This window comes from Scleropages formosus, chromosome 23 (genome assembly GCF_900964775.1).
Source record: "Scleropages formosus chromosome 23, fSclFor1.1, whole genome shotgun sequence".
Taxonomy (NCBI): Eukaryota; Metazoa; Chordata; class Actinopteri; order Osteoglossiformes; family Osteoglossidae; genus Scleropages; species Scleropages formosus.
Window position 1 is genome coordinate 2575779 of NC_041828.1, and position 19661 is coordinate 2595439.

The 19661-nt window shown below is 44.0% G+C and overlaps 1 protein-coding gene across 2 annotated transcripts; it reads right to left on the reverse strand.

Annotated features, from left to right (window-relative positions):
- Positions 1-348: 348 nt before the first annotated feature.
- Positions 349-19632, reverse strand: ptp4a2b (protein tyrosine phosphatase 4A2b). 2 transcript variants are annotated; one of them, XM_018759864.2, is made up of 7 exons: positions 19496-19632; positions 7596-7909; positions 7314-7422; positions 7085-7177; positions 3486-3616; positions 1641-1715; positions 349-1525 (listed from the first exon to the last, which is right to left on the reverse strand). In XM_018759864.2, exons 2-7 carry the CDS (start codon positions 7598-7600, stop codon positions 1414-1416), a joined length of 525 nt encoding a protein of 174 aa, XP_018615380.1. In that variant the 5' UTR covers positions 7601-7909; positions 19496-19632; the 3' UTR covers positions 349-1413. The 2 variants fall into 2 exon arrangements, with proteins under 2 accessions (XP_018615380.1, XP_018615381.1); XM_018759865.2 differs by lacking the exon at positions 19496-19632 and adding an exon at positions 10974-11077.
- Positions 19633-19661: the final 29 nt, after the last annotated feature.

Consider the following 19661-nt stretch of genomic DNA (forward strand, 5'->3'; position numbering starts at 1 on the left):
TTGATTCACTGAAATTATCCAGCTGTTACAACTAGAAGAAATCATTTCTTGTAAGAGTAGCTCTTAAGTGTCTACAAGCTGTCTGAACGAGAGCTGCTGAACCAAGTAGATGGGCACAGGGGCCCAATGTCCCTCGGGGATTTTAAATGCACTTATCTGAGAATAACAATTTTTACATACCTTCCCACCTCATCTGCTCTGCCTTTGAAACAAACACTGCGAAGATGTAGAGATTAGACGTTCCTTTACAAACCATTAAATAACCAATCAATGAATACCTTTGGTCTTCATGGAAGAAACCTATTTGTCGTGCACCCATAATTGGGACAAACTGAACCCAAGGACATCTTAAAAGCAGAAAAAGTTCATTTTATTTCAAATTTTAAAAGCAATAAGAAGGGGGAGGGTTCGAAAGGGACAAAAATTCATAGGGGATCCAATCATTTTCATACATTTCACTTGGTTCCCAAAGAAGGACTCAGGGTTTAAATTAGTTAACAGGATTTTTTTTTTTTTTGTTTTTTTTTTTTTTCTTTTTAATATTGTGGGGAGGGGGGAGAGACAGCACAGCTGTAAGTGTGTCCTATAGTGAACCCAGCAGGAAGAGTGAGGTTACAGTGAGCAGGAAGTACCTAAACATTGCAAAGCATCTTCCCGTGAGGAACGCGGGTGCTCTGTAGGACGGTCACAGTGGAGAGGCTTCCCAAGGTGGGCTCAATATTGCACTCCCAACAGAAGCATCAAGCAAAAGTGAAGAGGGGTGGAATGTTCCCTCCAAACCCAACAGAGGTGCCATGTCTGGTAAACACAGTTCATTATACATAAAAACCCTGGAAAACCTAACTTTATAAACAGGACTTGAAAAGGGGGGGAGAAGGGGGAAGGAAAAAAAAAAAAAAAAAAAACCAAACTTACTGCATCCGAGAGAAATTTTGTTTTGTGCAGGATGGAAAAAATGTCCCCAAAGTAAATAAGACATTGACATTCTGTTTGAACTTACGGGTTGAGAGAAATGTATAGTGTGTATAATCCATTCGCCTGGACCATTCATATGATAATTTATATTTATATTTAGATAAATATAAATTATATATTTAATATAGAGGCATCTCTACATCTCTTCATCATTGTTCAGCTGTTACGTATGAAAAACAAAATGAAAAAATAAAGCTCCCATGACTAGACACTGGTTACCAGACGGAACTGTGCGGAAAACTCTTGCCCATTACTGGACACTGGTAAGCAGGTGGGCCTTCCTGTGTGCTTTGACCTTTGACCTTCTTGTTCAGCTGGTGAATCCACAAAAAAAAAACCTTTGCCTTCGCTTGTCTGTAATCAACTGCCATGTGAATCATTATTACAATTATAATAATTAAAGTTGCATTCTTGTTTTCCTGTCATCTCACTGACACCCTACTGAATGCAGCAGTTGGGAACATTGCCATCTTTGAACTTGAGGCGCATCTTGGGCCGGTACTTCTCGAGGTAAAGCAGTTGTTTGGAGTTGAAGGCGCCACGTCTTTTCCTCAAGTGACGATGAGGAACGGACAAAAAAAGATGTAAATAAATTTGACATTTTCATGGCATTCGAGAACAGCAAGTGCATCATGGGCGCAAAACCAAGAGGAAAAGGAACTTACTGTCGGATGAACTGCACCGCATCTTCGTACTTCATCCCACACTCGATTAAGGCTAAAGCCACCAGGACAGGTGCTCTGGAAGAGATCAACAGAGAGCAAGGGCTTGTTAAAAGAAAAAGAAAAAAAAAAAAAAACTTGCTAAAGAAAATAAAAGGTCGGAGCACAAACAGGAACATCCGTTTCCTGAAACTTCACGGCTCCTAGGGAGCAACAGGAACAAGCTAACCATTTGTGACCTGCTTCCGAATGTGCTGCTGCCCTGTAACTCATTGACTCTTCTGGGTCTTGCCCAGAAAACTTAACTTCAAATGTGACCTTTATTGTGCAATGATGCATGAAGGGTCTAGGTCAAGTCTCCCTCCACCAAAGATTAAAATACCTATACTCCTGATACCATAAAACCGGAAATCAGAGCCGTAAGGAGGCAGCAGGCGGCACATCGGCTACAGAGACCAGAACTTGTAACTTGAAGGTTCGGCACCCGCTCACAACCACTGCTTTAGTACCCTGGAGCAAGTTCTTCACCTACATTACTACAGTGAAAACACCTAGCTGTACAAATGATTCAGACATACCTTAACTGACAAATTCTGTGAGCTAATTAAACGTTAAGATGACGAGATGGTCAAATGAACCCAAAATATCCATCATTCAAATGTTTATGGAATTTGTTTCTCCTCCCCCATAACCTACTTAGTAAATCCCTAAAAATTCTGAATGAGAAGTAGATAACACTGCCCACAGCAATACTAATCTCGGCTAACTCAATCACTGCAGAAATGCTGAAATCATGTGATTTGCCCTCACCTAAACGTACTACTTAATAGCTTCCACGCCTTCACAACTGAGTAGTCCCCAAGGACGGTTTTCTTCTGTTAAGTGCCCTTGGGGTTTTTTCCAACAGAAACGCATAACATCCAAAAGGTTTACGGCCACAGAGATGGTGAAAAAGTAACCATAACCATTCTGAAGGACTTTAAAACACCAATGGTGTTTTAGACAGATAAAAGAACGTGTGACCAGGAACTTCCCCATGTGAAGTAAAATGCCAAAAAGACTAGTAAAAAACAGATAAAAAGAAAATAAAGGCATCAGATCAAATGTTGGATACATTCTAAGGACTAATATGAAGTTTCAGAGCAATAAAGGACTTTGTGCAGACAGCCAAATGTTCGATCTGGATAGTTATGGTTAGCTATGATAGTTATGGTTTAGGACGCAGACGTTTTGGATCATGAATGGGAAACAAAAAATAAGCATCAAGCCAAGCCAATGGTCAACTACATCAGCTGTCTAGGCATATTAAAAAGCTTGAGGGGTGACAGCTATTAGTGGTCTTCAGATCATTGTAGATCGATACAGAATCCTGAAATCAGCAGCACAGCAAGTAGTGCTGCCATCTCACAGCGCCTGGGAGATGATCCCCGCTCAGTCTGTGTGGGGTTTGCATGTTTTCCCCGCGTCTGCCCGGGTTTCCTCCAGGTGCTCTGGTGTACCATTCTGGTACACCCATAGTGTGTGAGAGCGACAGAGTATGTTCCACTGATGTATGGAAGAGTGACCCATTGTAAGTAGTGTATGTAGCAGTGTAAGTCACCTTGGTGAATAAGGTGTGTGGGCTGATGACACTACACAGTTCATTGGAAGTCGCTTTGGAGAAAAGCATCTGTTAAATAAATGTAAGTGAAATCATTTACATTTATTTAGCAGATGCCTTTCTACAAAGTGACATACAAATTAAAGATTTCTGGAAAACCAGGCATGCGAATGCAGCACCCAACCCAACATGCCGAAAGGGTGCGATCAAGCTCTGCTCAAATAAGCGAGAAGGGCACCATAACTTACCGGCCCAGTCCAGCAACGCAGTGCACAGCGATGCAGCAGCCCGGCTCCTCGCGGAACTTCACCTTCAGCAAGTTCAGCCAGTCATCGACAATCTGGGTTGGAGGGGGGGCACCATCGTCGAATGGCCAGTCCTGCAGAAGGAGGGGTGCAATGAGGCTACAGGCTTAATACGTAGCCTTAAGAGAGGCTAGTTAAAGCTTGGCCTCAAGATGACAAACTGACAATTAAACTTCAGTCTACATTTATTCCCCAAACAAACCTGAGGTCATGAGGCACAAGTATGTTCTCTCACCAGCAGCTGAACAAAGATGGGAAAACCATCATGGACAGTAGGAAACAGACCCTGTCACCTCGTGATGTGTTCACCAACTGTGGTTTTCGTATCATTTAAAAAGGTTTGAAGAGTCTGACCTCTGACTTCGTTAGTAAATTCACGGCTGTCAAGCAAAATTACGGGTAACATGCAAATGCACAAAAGCCATATAATCACAGCATCTCCAGTGAACTTAAATTGTGCATGTGGCTGTCATACTTCATCGACAAGCAGAAAGGTCACTCGGGCCACCACACACCATCAGCATATGAGCGCTTATGATTATCCTCCAGCTTAGTGTAGCCCAACCCTGACATCAGACGAGAGCTGACACTGTGGGCTGGTGTTGGAGAGCAAGGCAGTGGATAGGGGGAGACAACTCCAGTCCAGCACCGGTGGTGATGGCAGAATTCCCATTCCTGTTCTCATGGACCTGCCCCAAACTCTCACACACATCACCATTAGACAAGTCTACGGGAGACAATATCTTACAAAAAGAAATGGCATAAGAAACAGACAAGACTGGAGGGGCCAATTAAAATGCACAAAAGACTAGTATTTTCTCCTTCATAAGTGGTGAAAATCCAAGTAAGAGACCCAAGTTCACCATCAAATATCAATGCAACACTGCTCACCCTACAGGAACTGGATGAAGTGCTCATATTTCAGATCTCCAACCAAGGAGATATGCAGCATTACACATGTCTTTATTATGTTTCTTCACTGGGGCCCTTCCCACCATTCTCATACTTACTGTTTCATTCTACGCAATGGCAGTGTTTCTTATAGCAGGGACCAGTAACATGGGTTGAAACTGAGATGGTGGAAAAGGGAAAAGAAAGGGGAGGCCTGGGGTCTTGTTTTTTTGCTGTTAACAGTGATTCCCACACTGGGGATTCCCTCTGGAGGAATCCCTATAGTTCTGGAACCATCTTAGGACACAGGTAATGCATGGGGAGAGACTAAGATGCACACAGTGCAACTGCGTAAACAGTCGGTGTTGCAGCGGACCCCCAGCAAAACGGCCACTCTGTTCCTTTTCATTTTTAATGGCCCCCTCTCCTGTGTTCTCAATTCAAGACTAATCCTGTTGGGAAGTTGCCAACTGCTCTAAAGGAGGGGGGGGGAGCATTATTTTCTAACTTCAAGCTTGTCTTTCCTTAATCCCTTGAGGCTAAGATCTTCGCAGAGCTTTGCTTAATTTTTTGCTAGGAAAAACAAACACACCAAAGTATTTGTAACCCTCTAAGGAGCTATAATGCAAACAAAGCATTCAGGTACCAATAGATTAGTATGACTGTACAGAAACTAATACAGTTCATATTAGGCAATATTTTTAAAAAAAAAAAAAAAAAAAAATACTACTTCAACATAGAAGTATAAACCCTGCAGTTTGATGGCCACAAAACCACTTCCCCTTGCTGGCAAGAAGCGAGTATCTCATAGTACGTTGCATGAGATCCGGCAGACTGCTGACAAGCAAACGCTGGCCTGATACCACACACACATCACTTCTTCAAGAAGAGGGAACGACAGCAATCGGGGCGACCCCATGATGAGCTGATCCGAGCAAGAGCGTGTTTGCGCACCTTTAGAAGGGCGTGACCACCCACAGAATGGCTGTGTCTACGCACTCCTGTTGTCACAGTAAGCATACAGGCTCTAGGGGTCTCTGACTCAGACACAAGATTATTTTGAACACATTTTGAATCATGCCTTGATCTACACATCAGCATATTCGCACAGCAAGGACATTCAAGATGACTCTGGGTGAGTGGGTGCAATGCATGCATGAACGTGTGAGAGAGGAAATATATATTTACATTTATTCGCTTGGCAGACGCTTTTGTCCAAAGCGACTTACAACAGATACTATGTAGTGTTACTAGCCCACACACCTTATTCACCAAGGTGACTACATTGCTAGATTAACTCCTTGTAAGTAGTGTCTCATCCATGCATCAGTGAAACACACACACACACACACATACACACACACACACACACACACACACACACACACACACAAGAGAGTTTACATGTTTGTGACAGCGATGCTTGTGCATTTGCCCTTCTGCCAGGCAGAGTAGGGGTGTCACGAGCACAAGGGGGAACGCTGTAAGAGACCAGCGGTATGTGTTTTGGGTTGATGTTGCAGTAGGGATAGCTACCGTGTTCAGCTTCATGGATATGTGCCATCATCCCGCTCTCTTCCTTTCCACCCCAGACAGAGAAACTCAGTGCCGCCACAACGACAGTATGGAAGGGGCAGAAGGACAGCTGCTGGGCGGCTTTGCTCGCTGCTGCATCCTACTTTGTTTAAACAGGCCAGGATTTTCTCCTATGCTGCAGCGGCAGGCTGTCGGTGTTCCCGACTGACCCAGATCTGGGCCAGGACAGCAGCCTGCAGCCAGCAGCGCCAGTTCAGATTCAACGCAAATCTTTTACTGCACGAGTGTCACACTACTGAAATGTGAGCACCCTTAAGTCTCACTCCATCCACTTGATTAAACCCCATTTCTTTTTTGTGGTGTAAATCACCACAAATAGATCACAGGTGCCACACCAAGGGCACAAGACACCCATTACAGAAAGAAACTGACCAACATGTACCATCATTCAAGTACATTTAAAACATATGATATATTTTGAATGGCATTAACATGTATATTGTGACATACTATTGATACATATTGGTATAAATTGTGTGTATGATGGAACGTCTTGTATATAGTGAAATGTGTATTTTGTGTATCACCTGAATATTATGTGCCCCACAATAAGTGCATAGTGAACACTAACCCCGGTTTACTACGCTGCCACTTATTGTGACATCATACATGCTTGTATATAATTAATGCTTGGAGAATTGCCAAGGCAAATTCCTGGAACAGTTGGTGATCTAGGATAACAACATGATTCCGATCACTTGTAAAGGTGAGTCGGACTAGAACTTGGAGCAATGGAGTACAGCAGAGCATTTCTTGTTACAGATTCTGGATTGAGCCTACAGGGGTAAGGCTATTAAAGATGAACTTCAGTATTCCTCAGTTCCAGCTTCACCGAAATGCCACTGATGTTACACCTGGAATTCTCAAGTGTGACTTTTTGTGGAAGGTGAACTGCTCAGTTATAAGAAATGTTCCACTGATTTGCATTCCTTGATGTTCCAAAATTCATTGCTCAATTGAGTATAAGAAACATAGCAGACATAACATAACAGAAGTTAGCATGATCATTTCTCCTTTCTAGTAGAGCAACAGTCTGCAGTGAAAAGGAGACTCACCAGGACCTCAATGCCTTCCTTCTCCACAGGTCCTTTGTCATAGGTGGCCTCACATACCCGGACCAGAGTGCTCACCTTGAACTTTTTCAGCTCCTGAGTGAGTAAGAGACAGAAGCACACACATTTAAGCATGGAATGTTTCCAATGAAGGAAACTTAAGCAACTCTCCATGTGGAAGGATCCTGCTTTACTCAAGAGCAATCTCCACAGTGGACACATGGAAACTTACCTCAGTGAACTTGTTGAGCGTTGCATTGGTGGGGTTGTGGGTGATGAGGAACTTCATGCAGTCATGGGTGATCTCAACGGCTGCGGGGCGATTCATGTTGGCAAGACGTCTGCAGACATCATACACAGATTAACACAAACTTAAAATGAGGGAGAAAAACCACATGGACAGTGGGAAAGTTACACATTATTTCCACAGTTCTCAACACAAGTACAGCACGGAGAACAGTGCAGTTTAGAGCAAATCATTTAACTATTCATCTAGATTACTGCTGTAGATTACCCCATTCAGGAGAGGTGTTCCGATTGACTGACGACAAAGAAAGCAAGAAGCAGTCAACTTTACTGGTAGTATATAATGCCTGAGCTGGGAACTGGGGAAGTTCTGGCCAAGGACTACGCGTGATCCCAGGGGGCAGTAGAACAGAGCAGCTTCAGTCCAAAGAATGCTGGTCTTCAGGGGGGTTTCTGGGTAGCGTAGTCCTCTGGGGGGCCAATGATTCACTTGTCCGCAGAGGCGAGGTGCTGTGCCTGGCAGAAGTCTCCGCTGACACTCACAAACGCCATAAATGGGCGGCCCAAATCAACACAGAAACGCTGCAGGAAGACAAAAATGAAGACAGCGGGTTAAAGAAAAACACTGACCAAAACCAGGCAAAACTGACACTGTCACAAGATCTTTTTAAAAACAAATACGAGTGGATAGCACCCAAAGGTCACACTGTACGGAGTGGGCTGCAGTCTAGGATTCTTTGTGATTGCTACAAAGGCCATCGGTCACGATGGTCTTTTCAGTGTCACTGAAAAGGCATTAAACCTGAATCCTGAACACAGTCTGCAGGAGTCCTATTAATCAGGCTATGGCATGGTCCGGGTAACCAATATCTGCAGAAGACGAAGACACTTTTGCAACAGCAAGAACCTCACCCACCCAGCGTCAACCAGTTCAGCCAACTTAAAAGTTTCACGACATTTAAAAATTCAGGAACTATATGTTCTCAGCCTAAGTCATCTGGGTCCACACCGAGCTCTGTGGGTACCCACTGGAGTCTGAGCACAAAGAAAGGCAGTGTCCCGCTAGCTGCTGTTACGAACTGCACGCACATAGAGGGACAGGGCGCGCCTGAACTCCCTGAACTACGGCTCAGTGTCAGAAGCTGTCACAAGGTGAGGATTATATGAGCGCAGGGCTTCAAACTGGTCCCACGCTTTTCATGCGCCCCCACCCGCCAGCTCCGCTTCTGCCCTCAAGAAACGCAGTGGACTTCCTTCGAAGGAGGGGAAAAAACATCTACACTGAAGGGTCTTGTGATGAGTCTGATTTCCAGTGAGTTGGCCCCACCAAAAGGTAAATTCAGAAGGGAAACTTTCCTCCCTTTCCTTAAGGTAACAAAATGTCACACGTGAAACAGAAGCAGTAGGTGGCAAAACAACTAAAGAACTGGATACGTTCCACTTCCAGCAAAATGCTTGTCCTAGTAGCTTTGAATTAAAACATTTACACTTTAAGTGTGCGCACTTTTCCCCTTATCCTTTTCTCCCCAACTCACAATCGGGCCTTTGAGACACACTCATACTTGACACCAGGCGCACTGACAACTTATCTGTTGAAGAGCACATGAAAGCAAAAGGTTGCGCTGTGCCTTCTTGTCTGCTCAAAGGAGGCCTCTGGGTTGAACACTTTGATGGAACTGCCATTGTACAGAGAGGCCCACCTACAAGGGGCACAGTTTACCTCAAACTGCATCATAAGGACAAAATCTGAGCACAAACCATTGTTCAGCAGGTGGTACAAAGACATTTTTAAAATGACTAGAAGAAAAGTTCACCCAACACAGTAAACGTTCTGCCCAACAGCAAAATAGCAAGCAATGGTTGATCACACACACGAACATAAATTCCACAGTGGCTGACTCAAAAAGCATCAATGCTTTCGACATCAAACTAACATCTAAATGCAAATGTGCCTGCTGTGTAAATTTGAAAAGTCTGAAGAGAACCAACTGGCAACCAAGAATGGCTGAGTGCGTTTATGACAGTAAGAGCAGAGCTACATCCTCCCTTTGCTCGGAAAACCATGCAAATCAGACAGCGACTAGGAAGTCGGCTCACTGCTGCAGCACAGCAGGGCAATCTGCAGAACGCTCTCAGAGAATCTGCCTCAAACCAGAAAAGGCAAAGTTACCACCACACACATACACTCGATCACTTCATAAACGGCAGCAAGACCCAGAGGATCAGCGGGGCAGAAGCACAGACATCAAGTTTTTGCCACTGTAGTCTCCACTTGCACTGTAACTTGTACTCATCCAAACTGAGGGAGAAGATAAGTCCCGTCTCTTCTTCGCAATAAGCTAACACAAAGAAGCCCGGACGGGTTCCATCATTTCACAATATGCTACACGATCAATGCTCTGGGCTAGTCTGAACCAACGTGAACTTTCCCCACAGCTGGCAGGATTCGGCAGGATTCAGCAGGACATATCAGTAAACCAACGGCTTTCTGTCCTTGATCACGAAAAGCACATGATAGCTGACATTTGATTAGAGAACTTGGAAGAAGTACTAATTACGTCAAAGCGCACATTTCACAAAAACAGAATATTGCCACCGTTCCAAATACAGCAGTAGTAGCAAAATCAGACTGGGCTACAATTGCTTTTATAAAATGCCAGACCAAAACTGAAAAATATATTCTCAGAAAAATAGCTAACTGATGAGCTGAAAAACAAATTTAATCACATACTACTACAGACAACTGGCTTTCAGATACAAATATGAGGCAACCGGTAGCGTAGTGTTTAGCGCTGCGGCCTTTGGACCCAGGTCTCACCTCGAGCTGTATGACCCTTGAACAAGGCACTTACCCTAAATTGCTCTAGCAAAATTACCCAGCTGTATAAATGGGTAAATAGTTGTACGTACCCCAACATGGTAAGTTGGAGAAAAGCATCGGAAAAATGCAGAATTTCTCCACATTAACATTAGGGACCGAATCTATGTACTTGAAACTATTAACATAAATTTAACCACACAAAGTTAAGGCCTAAACATGGTAGCACACAATAGCAAAGATGTCAAATTCATTACATTTTGATTTATCCAGGATCAATTACTGCCAATTTGTACTTAACAGGAATTTCATCTACTTAAACCACGCATAGACTGCTCAGTTACATTAGTTAACACCACTTTTCACACTTCAGACACTTTATTAGTAGTTACATTTTTCATTTTCTGGTTGCAACATTGTTTGATTACTTGCTTTGGGAAAGCAAACGGCTCGGCAGTGAAGGACCTAAATTTTGGCCATTGGCCGAAACCTTAGAATTTTACCACAGGAGACTTTTCCACAGCCTGAAAAAGCAGTAGAAAATGGTGAATTAAAAGAAGCAGGTACCACTGTGATTAGTGTCACTTCCTTCCAGGTGAAGGCCCAGACTCCAGTCTTCACTTCTGCTGTAAAACCCTTGAGCAAGGCACCTAAGGGCACTTAAGCTGACAAGAATTTCCCAGCGTAATAAATGGATCAATCATTTTAACAAGTTTTTTTTTTAAAGCCTCAGCTAAATAATTGTTGAGTTGTATTTTTTTTTTTTTAAAAAAAGATTTTTATACAATAGATGTAATTGTATTTAGGCCCGTACATAAAATTACATACTCGCCCAGGGGTCTGAGAACATCCTTTAGCACCATGAGTATGATCTGGGATTGCTGGGGCCTTTTCCGACGCAATAAATTCCACTCCCAGTCTGCTGAAAAGTCCCAGGACTGAGCTTCAACACTGCCAGGCTGCCTAAAGGCATTGAAAGGGAACAGCACCGACACCCCCCTGTACAAGCAGGTGACCTGGCAGCACTAAGCCAAGTCCTTGGCTCTGGGGTAAGGGGAGGGGGGCCGTGGGAGAGATAGGGTGCCTGCCAACCAGCCCACCCTCTTGCAATCCACCCCGCCCACTGCTGTGCACAGCGCCTTGCTCAAAGTCACCAGACAACCGGATCAAACAGGCAGAGACTCCCTCGCTCTGTGGGCAAACCCTACTGGCAGTAGCAGGCTTTGAGTCACGGGGATAGTACATTTGTACGTTCCACCCGCTTTCCTACAGCGTGCCAGTTATTTCACATAGTGCTGGGCTTATAAATAATTGTGCGAAGGGAAAGAAACGGACGTAGGATTACAACTTCAAGAACTCCGATATAAAAAAAAAAAAAACATTATTCTACAATTAAAGCCTTTAAAGAGGATCCCCTTCTAGTAAGAACATTTTAACTGTACATTATTGTTCATGAAACAACCTACAATACTGTACCAGCTGTAGCATAAACTGGTCTTGCTGGGTGGGGGAGACAGACACCCACAGCTTCATACTGTCCAAGATCAAAACACCCACACATGACGTCAGCCTGCTCCCAAACTCCACACTTCTCGAGCACTCGTGCACACTTCATGAGTGTGGCACAGTATCAGGCCACACTTTTTAGCAACCCACACTGAGCAGAATACAGCAGGAGGAAGCTGTGCCATGCTTGCTGTTGCAGAAGGCCACAGATCAGATGGCTTTGCCGGGCCAACCACCTCCAATTTCCTTCCACCCTTCATCGGGCGAGTGCTGAGTGATGGAATGAATTCTAACTTCAAAAAGCTTCACACCACTACTGGTGCCTCACAGAGCCATGTAGGGGGAGGGCTGGGCTGGGCTGGGCAGGCGGTGAATGTTCAGGACTTCCGACGTTACACTGGCAGGAAGTCACTCATACAGACAACTAGCACATGCAGGTGTCCTTGCCAACGGCAACAGGTGAGTCACAGTTTCACATGCAAAGTGACTAACATTTCATTTACACAACAGAAGCATGAATGAGTTGCACAACGCAATCATGCTGCAGACACTCATTTGGCATCTCTAAAAAGGCTACTTCTCTGCACAAAAACCAGGGCGGTATGCTAAAACAGGACATGACCACCAATACACAAGGTTGTGTTAGTCAAAGGTGCTAGAGAAATAACTCTCACCCTTTACAGCAATGGGTATACAGAAGGGATTAACTACAAATTAAAAGTGTAGTACAACACTGGCTAACATTCTATGGGCCACTGTTTTGCCCTCCATAGTAATTAATCGATTTGACTAACAACTAACTGTCTTTCATCCTCTTACCGTCTTATTGGTCCTACTGCCTAACACCATCCCGAGTACCCTCAGGGTTCAAACGGCCTAGTGCACCTTGCTCTAGGCTGCTCAGGCTCCTTCCAGCCAATCAATGTGCAGCAGCCCCTACCCTCAGCCAATGACATTTGTGTAAAATTGAAGCGACAGACAATCCAAAGCACCTACTTGCTCTTTACTTGGAAAAACTGCATGCACTGAAGATGCTAGTCTACTTAAGAGCATAGAGCAGGTAGCCATTCAGTGCTATTCAACAGGGACACAACACAACTCAAGGAGGGTCAGCAAAGGCAGCCAAACTCTAAAGAATGACTGACAATAAAACATCACTGAAACATAAGGAAAACTAACCACCCAGCAATTCCCGCCACCACAACAAGGATTAACAGTTAAGCACACCTTCACAAACATGTCAGAACACTTAAAACACAACTAAAAAAAAAAAACAAGCAGAAAGGAGTGATGGGAACTCCCTCCTCACCAAGAATCAATACAATATAAACCCTGCAATCAAAATTAAACCTTGGCTCCACAATTTCTATCATCCATGAAGGTAGACCAATTCCAGGGTAGGGATGGGAGATAAATTTAGGTTTATGAATTTTTATGACAAAGTTCTTTGTTTTCATCAATTTTACATTAGCGAATTAAAGACACCTTGCAATGGACTGGCGTCTAATCCAGGGTGTGCCTCCCACACCTTCAGCCTTGCACCCAATGTCTCCGGGATAGGCTCCAGTTTACTGCAAACCCACTCAAGTGGTTACTGAAAGTGGTTGGTAGAAATTAAAGACAAACAGCGCACATTTTCTGCGTTTTAAGTTGTTTATCATCATTAAAAAAGAACCGGGATCTTAATTTTTGCACACATTAGGCCATTTACAGGGTAAAACGCATTTTGGCTGACGTCTGAATCGGTTAACATTAAATTACTGAATGAATTAAGGACTTCTACGAGGGTACTACTCTATCTTCAGAACTTCCGAAAAACACAATCCAGTGTCAAGGAGGCATGCAAATGGTAGCAACCAAACACCAACACGGACCCCATGCAGATGCGCATCTTGGAATTTGTGCAAGTCCAGCTGACAGTCAATAAGGGCAAAGAAAAAGACTAACTGGGAGAAGTGTGACACTGACTAACGTACCACTTAAACGTACAATAATTGTAACAAACCATGTCTGAAGAAACTTAAAAGTTAAGCAGGAGGATTCCAAAGTAAATATCCACTCCACTCCCTACAAAACATCATCTGATAAAAGCAGGTGGTTCAAGTTACCTGCTGATCTCTCAAATGTAACTTCAGGTGGAAAAACATTTCTCTGGAAAGGAAAATTTGTCAGTGGTTACATTCCAAAGAAGCCCTAGGAGCCCATCCTACTAGGGCAACACCCAATCACCATAATCTATGAAACCTTGTCCAAAATGCAGTCAAATTCAATCACTGGCTGTGCATAAAATGCCACTGACTACATGGAATTGTAAGAAATGGGTAAATGCACTAGAGGAAGGGTGAGCCACAGACCTAGCCACTGTTTCCTAGTGCTGGACCAAACCTTCTGTAAGCCACAAGACACCAAACTTAATAAAGAATCTTTGCAGACAAGGGTTATAAGATTGGGGTGTGCAGGCATTGTGGGTACTGAGGTTACAGACACAGATTCCTTGGAGTCATCAAGGCAGGATTAAGGATACCATGTGAGGTCCAAATCAAGAATCGGAGTACAGGGAACTAGCACCAGAATCAAGAAGACAAGAGCTTCTCCACTTGTATCATGAGCCTAAGCAATTGCTTGAAAAAGTAACCCTGCTAACTAGATAAACATGTTGATTAAATCTGGAATGTTCCACAGGAATGATCCTGCAGTGAACATGTGAAAGTTCACTTAATAGCTAAACCTGATCTGGCAAATCACAGGCAGGTTTGAGATAAAGAATTATGCATCCAGGCCAATGACTAATGACCGTCATACTACCAGTTTAATAAGAAAATAAATAATAAACATGGAGTTGGAAACAGTAACAACACTCTTTAGGGACTCTGAATGGTCTGAAAATTCACTACCACTAGGAACATACTGAGACGACAACAGACAACATGGTAAATTCAAAGTGTGTAAACATTAATTGTAACGTTTGCAGTCTGAGCTACTTTTCAGTAACACCAGGCAATGAGATCAAGATGAATCACCAACAGTTTTGAAACCGCCAGACCCCCATTAACAGCAAGGACCAAACAAATCATAAGCTTGCACCGACTGCATGTTTAAGAGTTATTACTGCTGTGCCAGCCTTATTCTGGGTGCAATTACACAGCTGTGTTCCTTGCTACAGAAATGTAGTGTACATTGTGAAAGACAGCAAGAGGAACTGACAGTGGTAACTGAAGTATCTCAAATTCTTCACTGCAAGGCAATGGAAAAAAGCACATAGAAGTGGTTAATCAAGTCAAAGACAACACAGAAAAAGAGCAAGCAGCCGAATTTAATGGGGGGAAACCCTGAGGAAACACAAAAACAAACCTACAAAGCTGTTGCCAAAAAGCAGATGAGTAAGGGCTGCTATGACGACAGAGGGACTCAACTGACTGCAAGCTATTGGTAAGGCATAATCTCCTGTTGCAAATCTAATCAGCTCCTTTGAGAAGATCAGGCACAAGCTACGGCACCAAATAAGGGAGGCTGTAGGCTATCTTTAATGGGGGGATGGGAGGTGGCAGGCAGTAAGGTGATGGCAAGCTCAAACCCAAATCTCACAGCTCAACAACAACCTGGCACATAGTGACCATTTGCAGGGAAGTGGGAGCACGGCATTAAGCAAATGTTGGGCAATTCCTTCCTATCCTTTCTCCTCTGAGAAGCAGCTTTTAACCAGAGAATTTTAACCTGAAGTCAGATGTTACCACCCCAGGTTTCTCCCAGAAAATGAAACTCTTATGGGTGCCCGATGTATAATGTAGAGTGAAAAAAGAGGAAAAAAACAAAAAAGGGGGGGGGAGGCAATGTCTTCTCAAACAATCACTGAATGCTTACCTCACTGGAAAGCTTAAAATGAAGCTTAGGAAAAAAAGTAGTCTCAAAAACATAAGTCAGCTAAAAATAATCATTTTGTACTGTAATGATGCCAGTGGTCACTGCTCTGAAACAATAATTACTGGTACTGTGTGGCCATGTGATACTGGAAGAGGCCACTGGCACAGTCTACACCTAGCACATCATGCAATTTTTTCGTCACACAACAGCCACTGTCCGTCACTGGGTGGACCTGCTGACGCTGATGCATGGCGTGGATCACCGTGACCCTGGCTTAATCTGCAGCTGGGGCAAAGTGTCTGCAACAGCTTGACCCAGCTATCAGAGATACGATCCAGCTGGTCAAGAGAGGGCGGCAAGGAAAGCAGCCATCAAATTCAGGGCCATAAAGAAAGCAGCAAAAACCTCATATGCTGAAGCAATCTGCGATTGCTTCTGCTACACATCAGGGTTGTGCACTTCCCAGGAGACAAGCTGCTAATGCTAGAAGCAGAACACAGCTACAGGTGAGCACTGTTCCATACCTCAGACGAAAACTCGCAGTATCTTTAAACACAGAAATCTAGAAGTTCCTCATTGTGAACCACCTAGAAAACTCTACAAGGCACAGTTATCAGCTCCAAAGAACTAAGGGTTTCAAAATGAAACTAAACTTTTAGGGTCTTACACTCGCGCACACCAAAAAAAAAAGAAAAAAAAAAGAAAAAAAAGCCAGCTGTCAAACTGTCAAGAGTCAACTGATGTAGATACTTTGAGTACACAGCATGTTTAAAAAGATGTGATGAAAAGGTCAGCGACAAAGTGGCCTGCCAGATTAGACACCACCTGAAGAATACAATTTGGGCAAACGCTCATACCTTCCTGAAGAGGTTACCAGTGAAGTGTCAAAACCGCAAGTTTCTGTTGCAAAGAACTTCACAGGTAAGACCTACTAAGCAGGTAGTGTGGTAGCTCAAAGCTGCAGTTTTGAGTTCATACAAGACCTGGCAGAAGTACACCTGAGCAAAGGACTCCCAATGCAAAGGAAGTTAACATGCACATGCTCTAGTAAAAGCTGAGAAACTGTTCACAAATGCATCTCTCAGGACTTGCTGAGTGCACTGCCATTTTCTAGAAAATCTAGCAATTACACTCTTTGCAAATGTCAAGTCACCCAAACATTCACTCCACTAATGCTGAAGACCAAAAGTAAGATGTCACTACACATTATCAGGAACAGAGACTATTTGGTCCTTCTAAGCATTTTAAAAATGGTTGATGAAATGACTAGCCTTCAGGAACACAAAGCCATTCCTTGCTCCCTGATCCCGTGACTCACTTGACCAACTTCTAGCCATAAAGTAGCAGCACTACAGCTTCGACATCTGTTCACAACATCGACAGGGAAGATAAAAGAAGCATAACTGACTTATCAGGAGTAGCTGCAATTGCCAGAAAATATTTTTACAAGCAGTACAGGAAGAGATGTCAGACAGTGACAATCATTAACACTATGCTGTATTCACAGATATTTATAATGTGTATCTCTCTCCCCCCCCCCCCCCATAATTAGATTAAAAAAAAAAAAAAAAAAAGGAAGCTGCTGAGGAGTTCACTCTTAACAGAACATATAGCTCAGGCCTATTTATGACACAGCAACCAGCTGAGGAACTAAGTGCACTAACAAAAGGTAATAAGGGGTACTGAAAACATACAAATTATATGTTCTGTTATTTTACAACCGTTGAAAGTCGTAATTGATGGCTTTCAAAAGGTTGAGAGATCCCTACTGTTCACAACAGAAGGGTGTGTGTGTGTGAGAGACCACCATCACTTGAGATGATCAAGTTTGGGGGAATTAAAAGGTACCGCTGACAGCAATAATCTACTCTTAACGATGTACCTCATGAACAGTTTTAAATGTGGTTATGAACACAGATCATGGAGGGTTAAGAGTGCTGGTGGGGTTCATAACTCAAGTCAGCATCTGTGAAACAAACACCAGGGTGAGGAAATCCACTGAGCTGTTACAGTGAAAGCTGGTAAAATAATGGTTAGGACTGCTGCCTATGGAAACAGCTTGAATCTCACCTCCGGCTGTAGTACCCTTGAGAAAGGTACTTACCCTAGATGGCTCCAGTAAAAGTTACCCAGCTGCACAACTGGGTAACTGTAGGTCGCTCTACATTATAAGCTGCTTTGGAGATAAGCATCAGCTAAATAAATGAATGTAATGCTAACACTAAGCGCACAACAAATAAGATATTACCTTGTTCTGTCATTACCTGTACACTGTAAAGTTACACAGTCTTGGTCAAATTACAGTTTACAAATTAAAAACTAGGTCTTACCACAATAATACATGAGATAAACACACAAAGACAGACAATATAACAGCAAAAATGGTTTCTCTTCTCAGCCAGCAGGTGTGCAATGGTTAGAGCTGCTGGCCGTTGGAGCCAAAGGTTACAGGTTTGAACCCCACCTCAAGCTGTAGTATCCTCGAGCAAGGTACTTACCCTAAACTGCTCCAGTAAAAATTACCCTGTTGCATAAACTGGTAAATAACACTGAGTCACCTTGACTTGAATTAAAGCGTCAGCAAATGTCCTAATGTAAATGGAAGGTACTTACCCTGAACTGCATTGGAAAAAAATTAACTACCAGGTGACCTGTCTAAATGGGTAAATTAGAGTAAAAATTATTATTTACATTAAGAGGCAAGCTTTCGACAAACGTCACGTGTGAGGTAAAGAGTAATAAGCCTATAAGGCAGGATCTGTCTGATTTGAGTTTGGAAAGCCGGTTCCTGTCCTTTGAGCAACCATTTCAACACAGCGGTGCGGTGGCCATGTGCTGTGCTGTGCTGTGTGTGTGTCGCTGATCCAGTCCAGACGCTCGTGTCGGGTTACGCTCGTGTCGCCCGTTCCGACAGCGCGCGAGCTTGTAACGGCCCTGCCCTCGTGTCACTGGAGACGCGACCCCGCCGCCCGGGTACTATAGCGTCACGCATGTCATCGACACGCCACGCGGGCTCGTGACAGCGTGGAGCAGGGCTGGGAGTCGCATCGGCGCACGCGCGCAGAGACAGACGGACGGACACACACACACGCACACACACACACATTCCCCAGCCCACGAGGCTGCTCCGTCGCGCCGCGAGCAGCACGAGCCCGGCGGCGCGAGCCTCGCGCGCTTCTTTCGCACGCGGTCCGTCACGAAACCGAAGGACTGAATCAAATAACGGGGAAGTTGTTAAAAATTAAACAAATAGTAAACAAATACATAAAATCAAAAATGTCAAGACAGGAGAAGTGACTGCGACGTCGCACGACGAGAAGCTGACAAACCACTCGAGAAAAAAATTAAGACGAAGGAACACGCGCAAAAATCAAATCATGTCACCAATTTCACCGGCAGAAAACACAACGTCGTCGAAGAGAGTCATCATCATGGCTGAGTGAGTAACAAAAAATTAATACCAACCAACCAAGTATGAACAATTGAATATAATATCCAGAAAGCTGACTAAAACGCCATTACTGATTACAACAATAAAGAAGGGATTAAAAAGAAAAACCCCGAACGTTTTCCGTACGAATATGACAGAAAGTTCACCGTGCGTGGTGGGACACGTTCTCAGTTCTGTGGAAATGAAGAAGTGTTGTTAGCTACGTAGCTAAGCTAGCAGCACTTGGCGTAAAGTACACACACAGCAGGTCGTCAAGGTGAACAGTTAGTAGTAGAATAAACAAATTACTTCAACGGCCATTAGTGTAAACTAAAACGGACCCGTCACCGAGGGACTTTTACGTAGAGTATGGCAGGCGACAGGGAGATTATTAAACCAGGGGAGAGAAGCTCCTGCCGTCCATACCATGGCATGGCCGCCCGACACCACCCGCCTCTCCTCCCCGCGCCGGCCGCCAAATTCGACTCTCCTCCAACAAACTAAGCGGCTCGTTCGCTCCGAAAAGAACGCAGAAAACCCGCCGGGTACTTACAAAGAGCAGGCCGCACATTGAACTCCCGTGACGGAGTCAGAGAAAGCGGACAGACGGCAGAGAGACAGCGATGAAGCGCTGCGGTTTCTTTTTGTTCCCCCCTTTCGAGTTCCCCGGGAGGAGCTAGCGGGGCCGCGCACGGCCTGCACACGTCATCCAGAAGCGT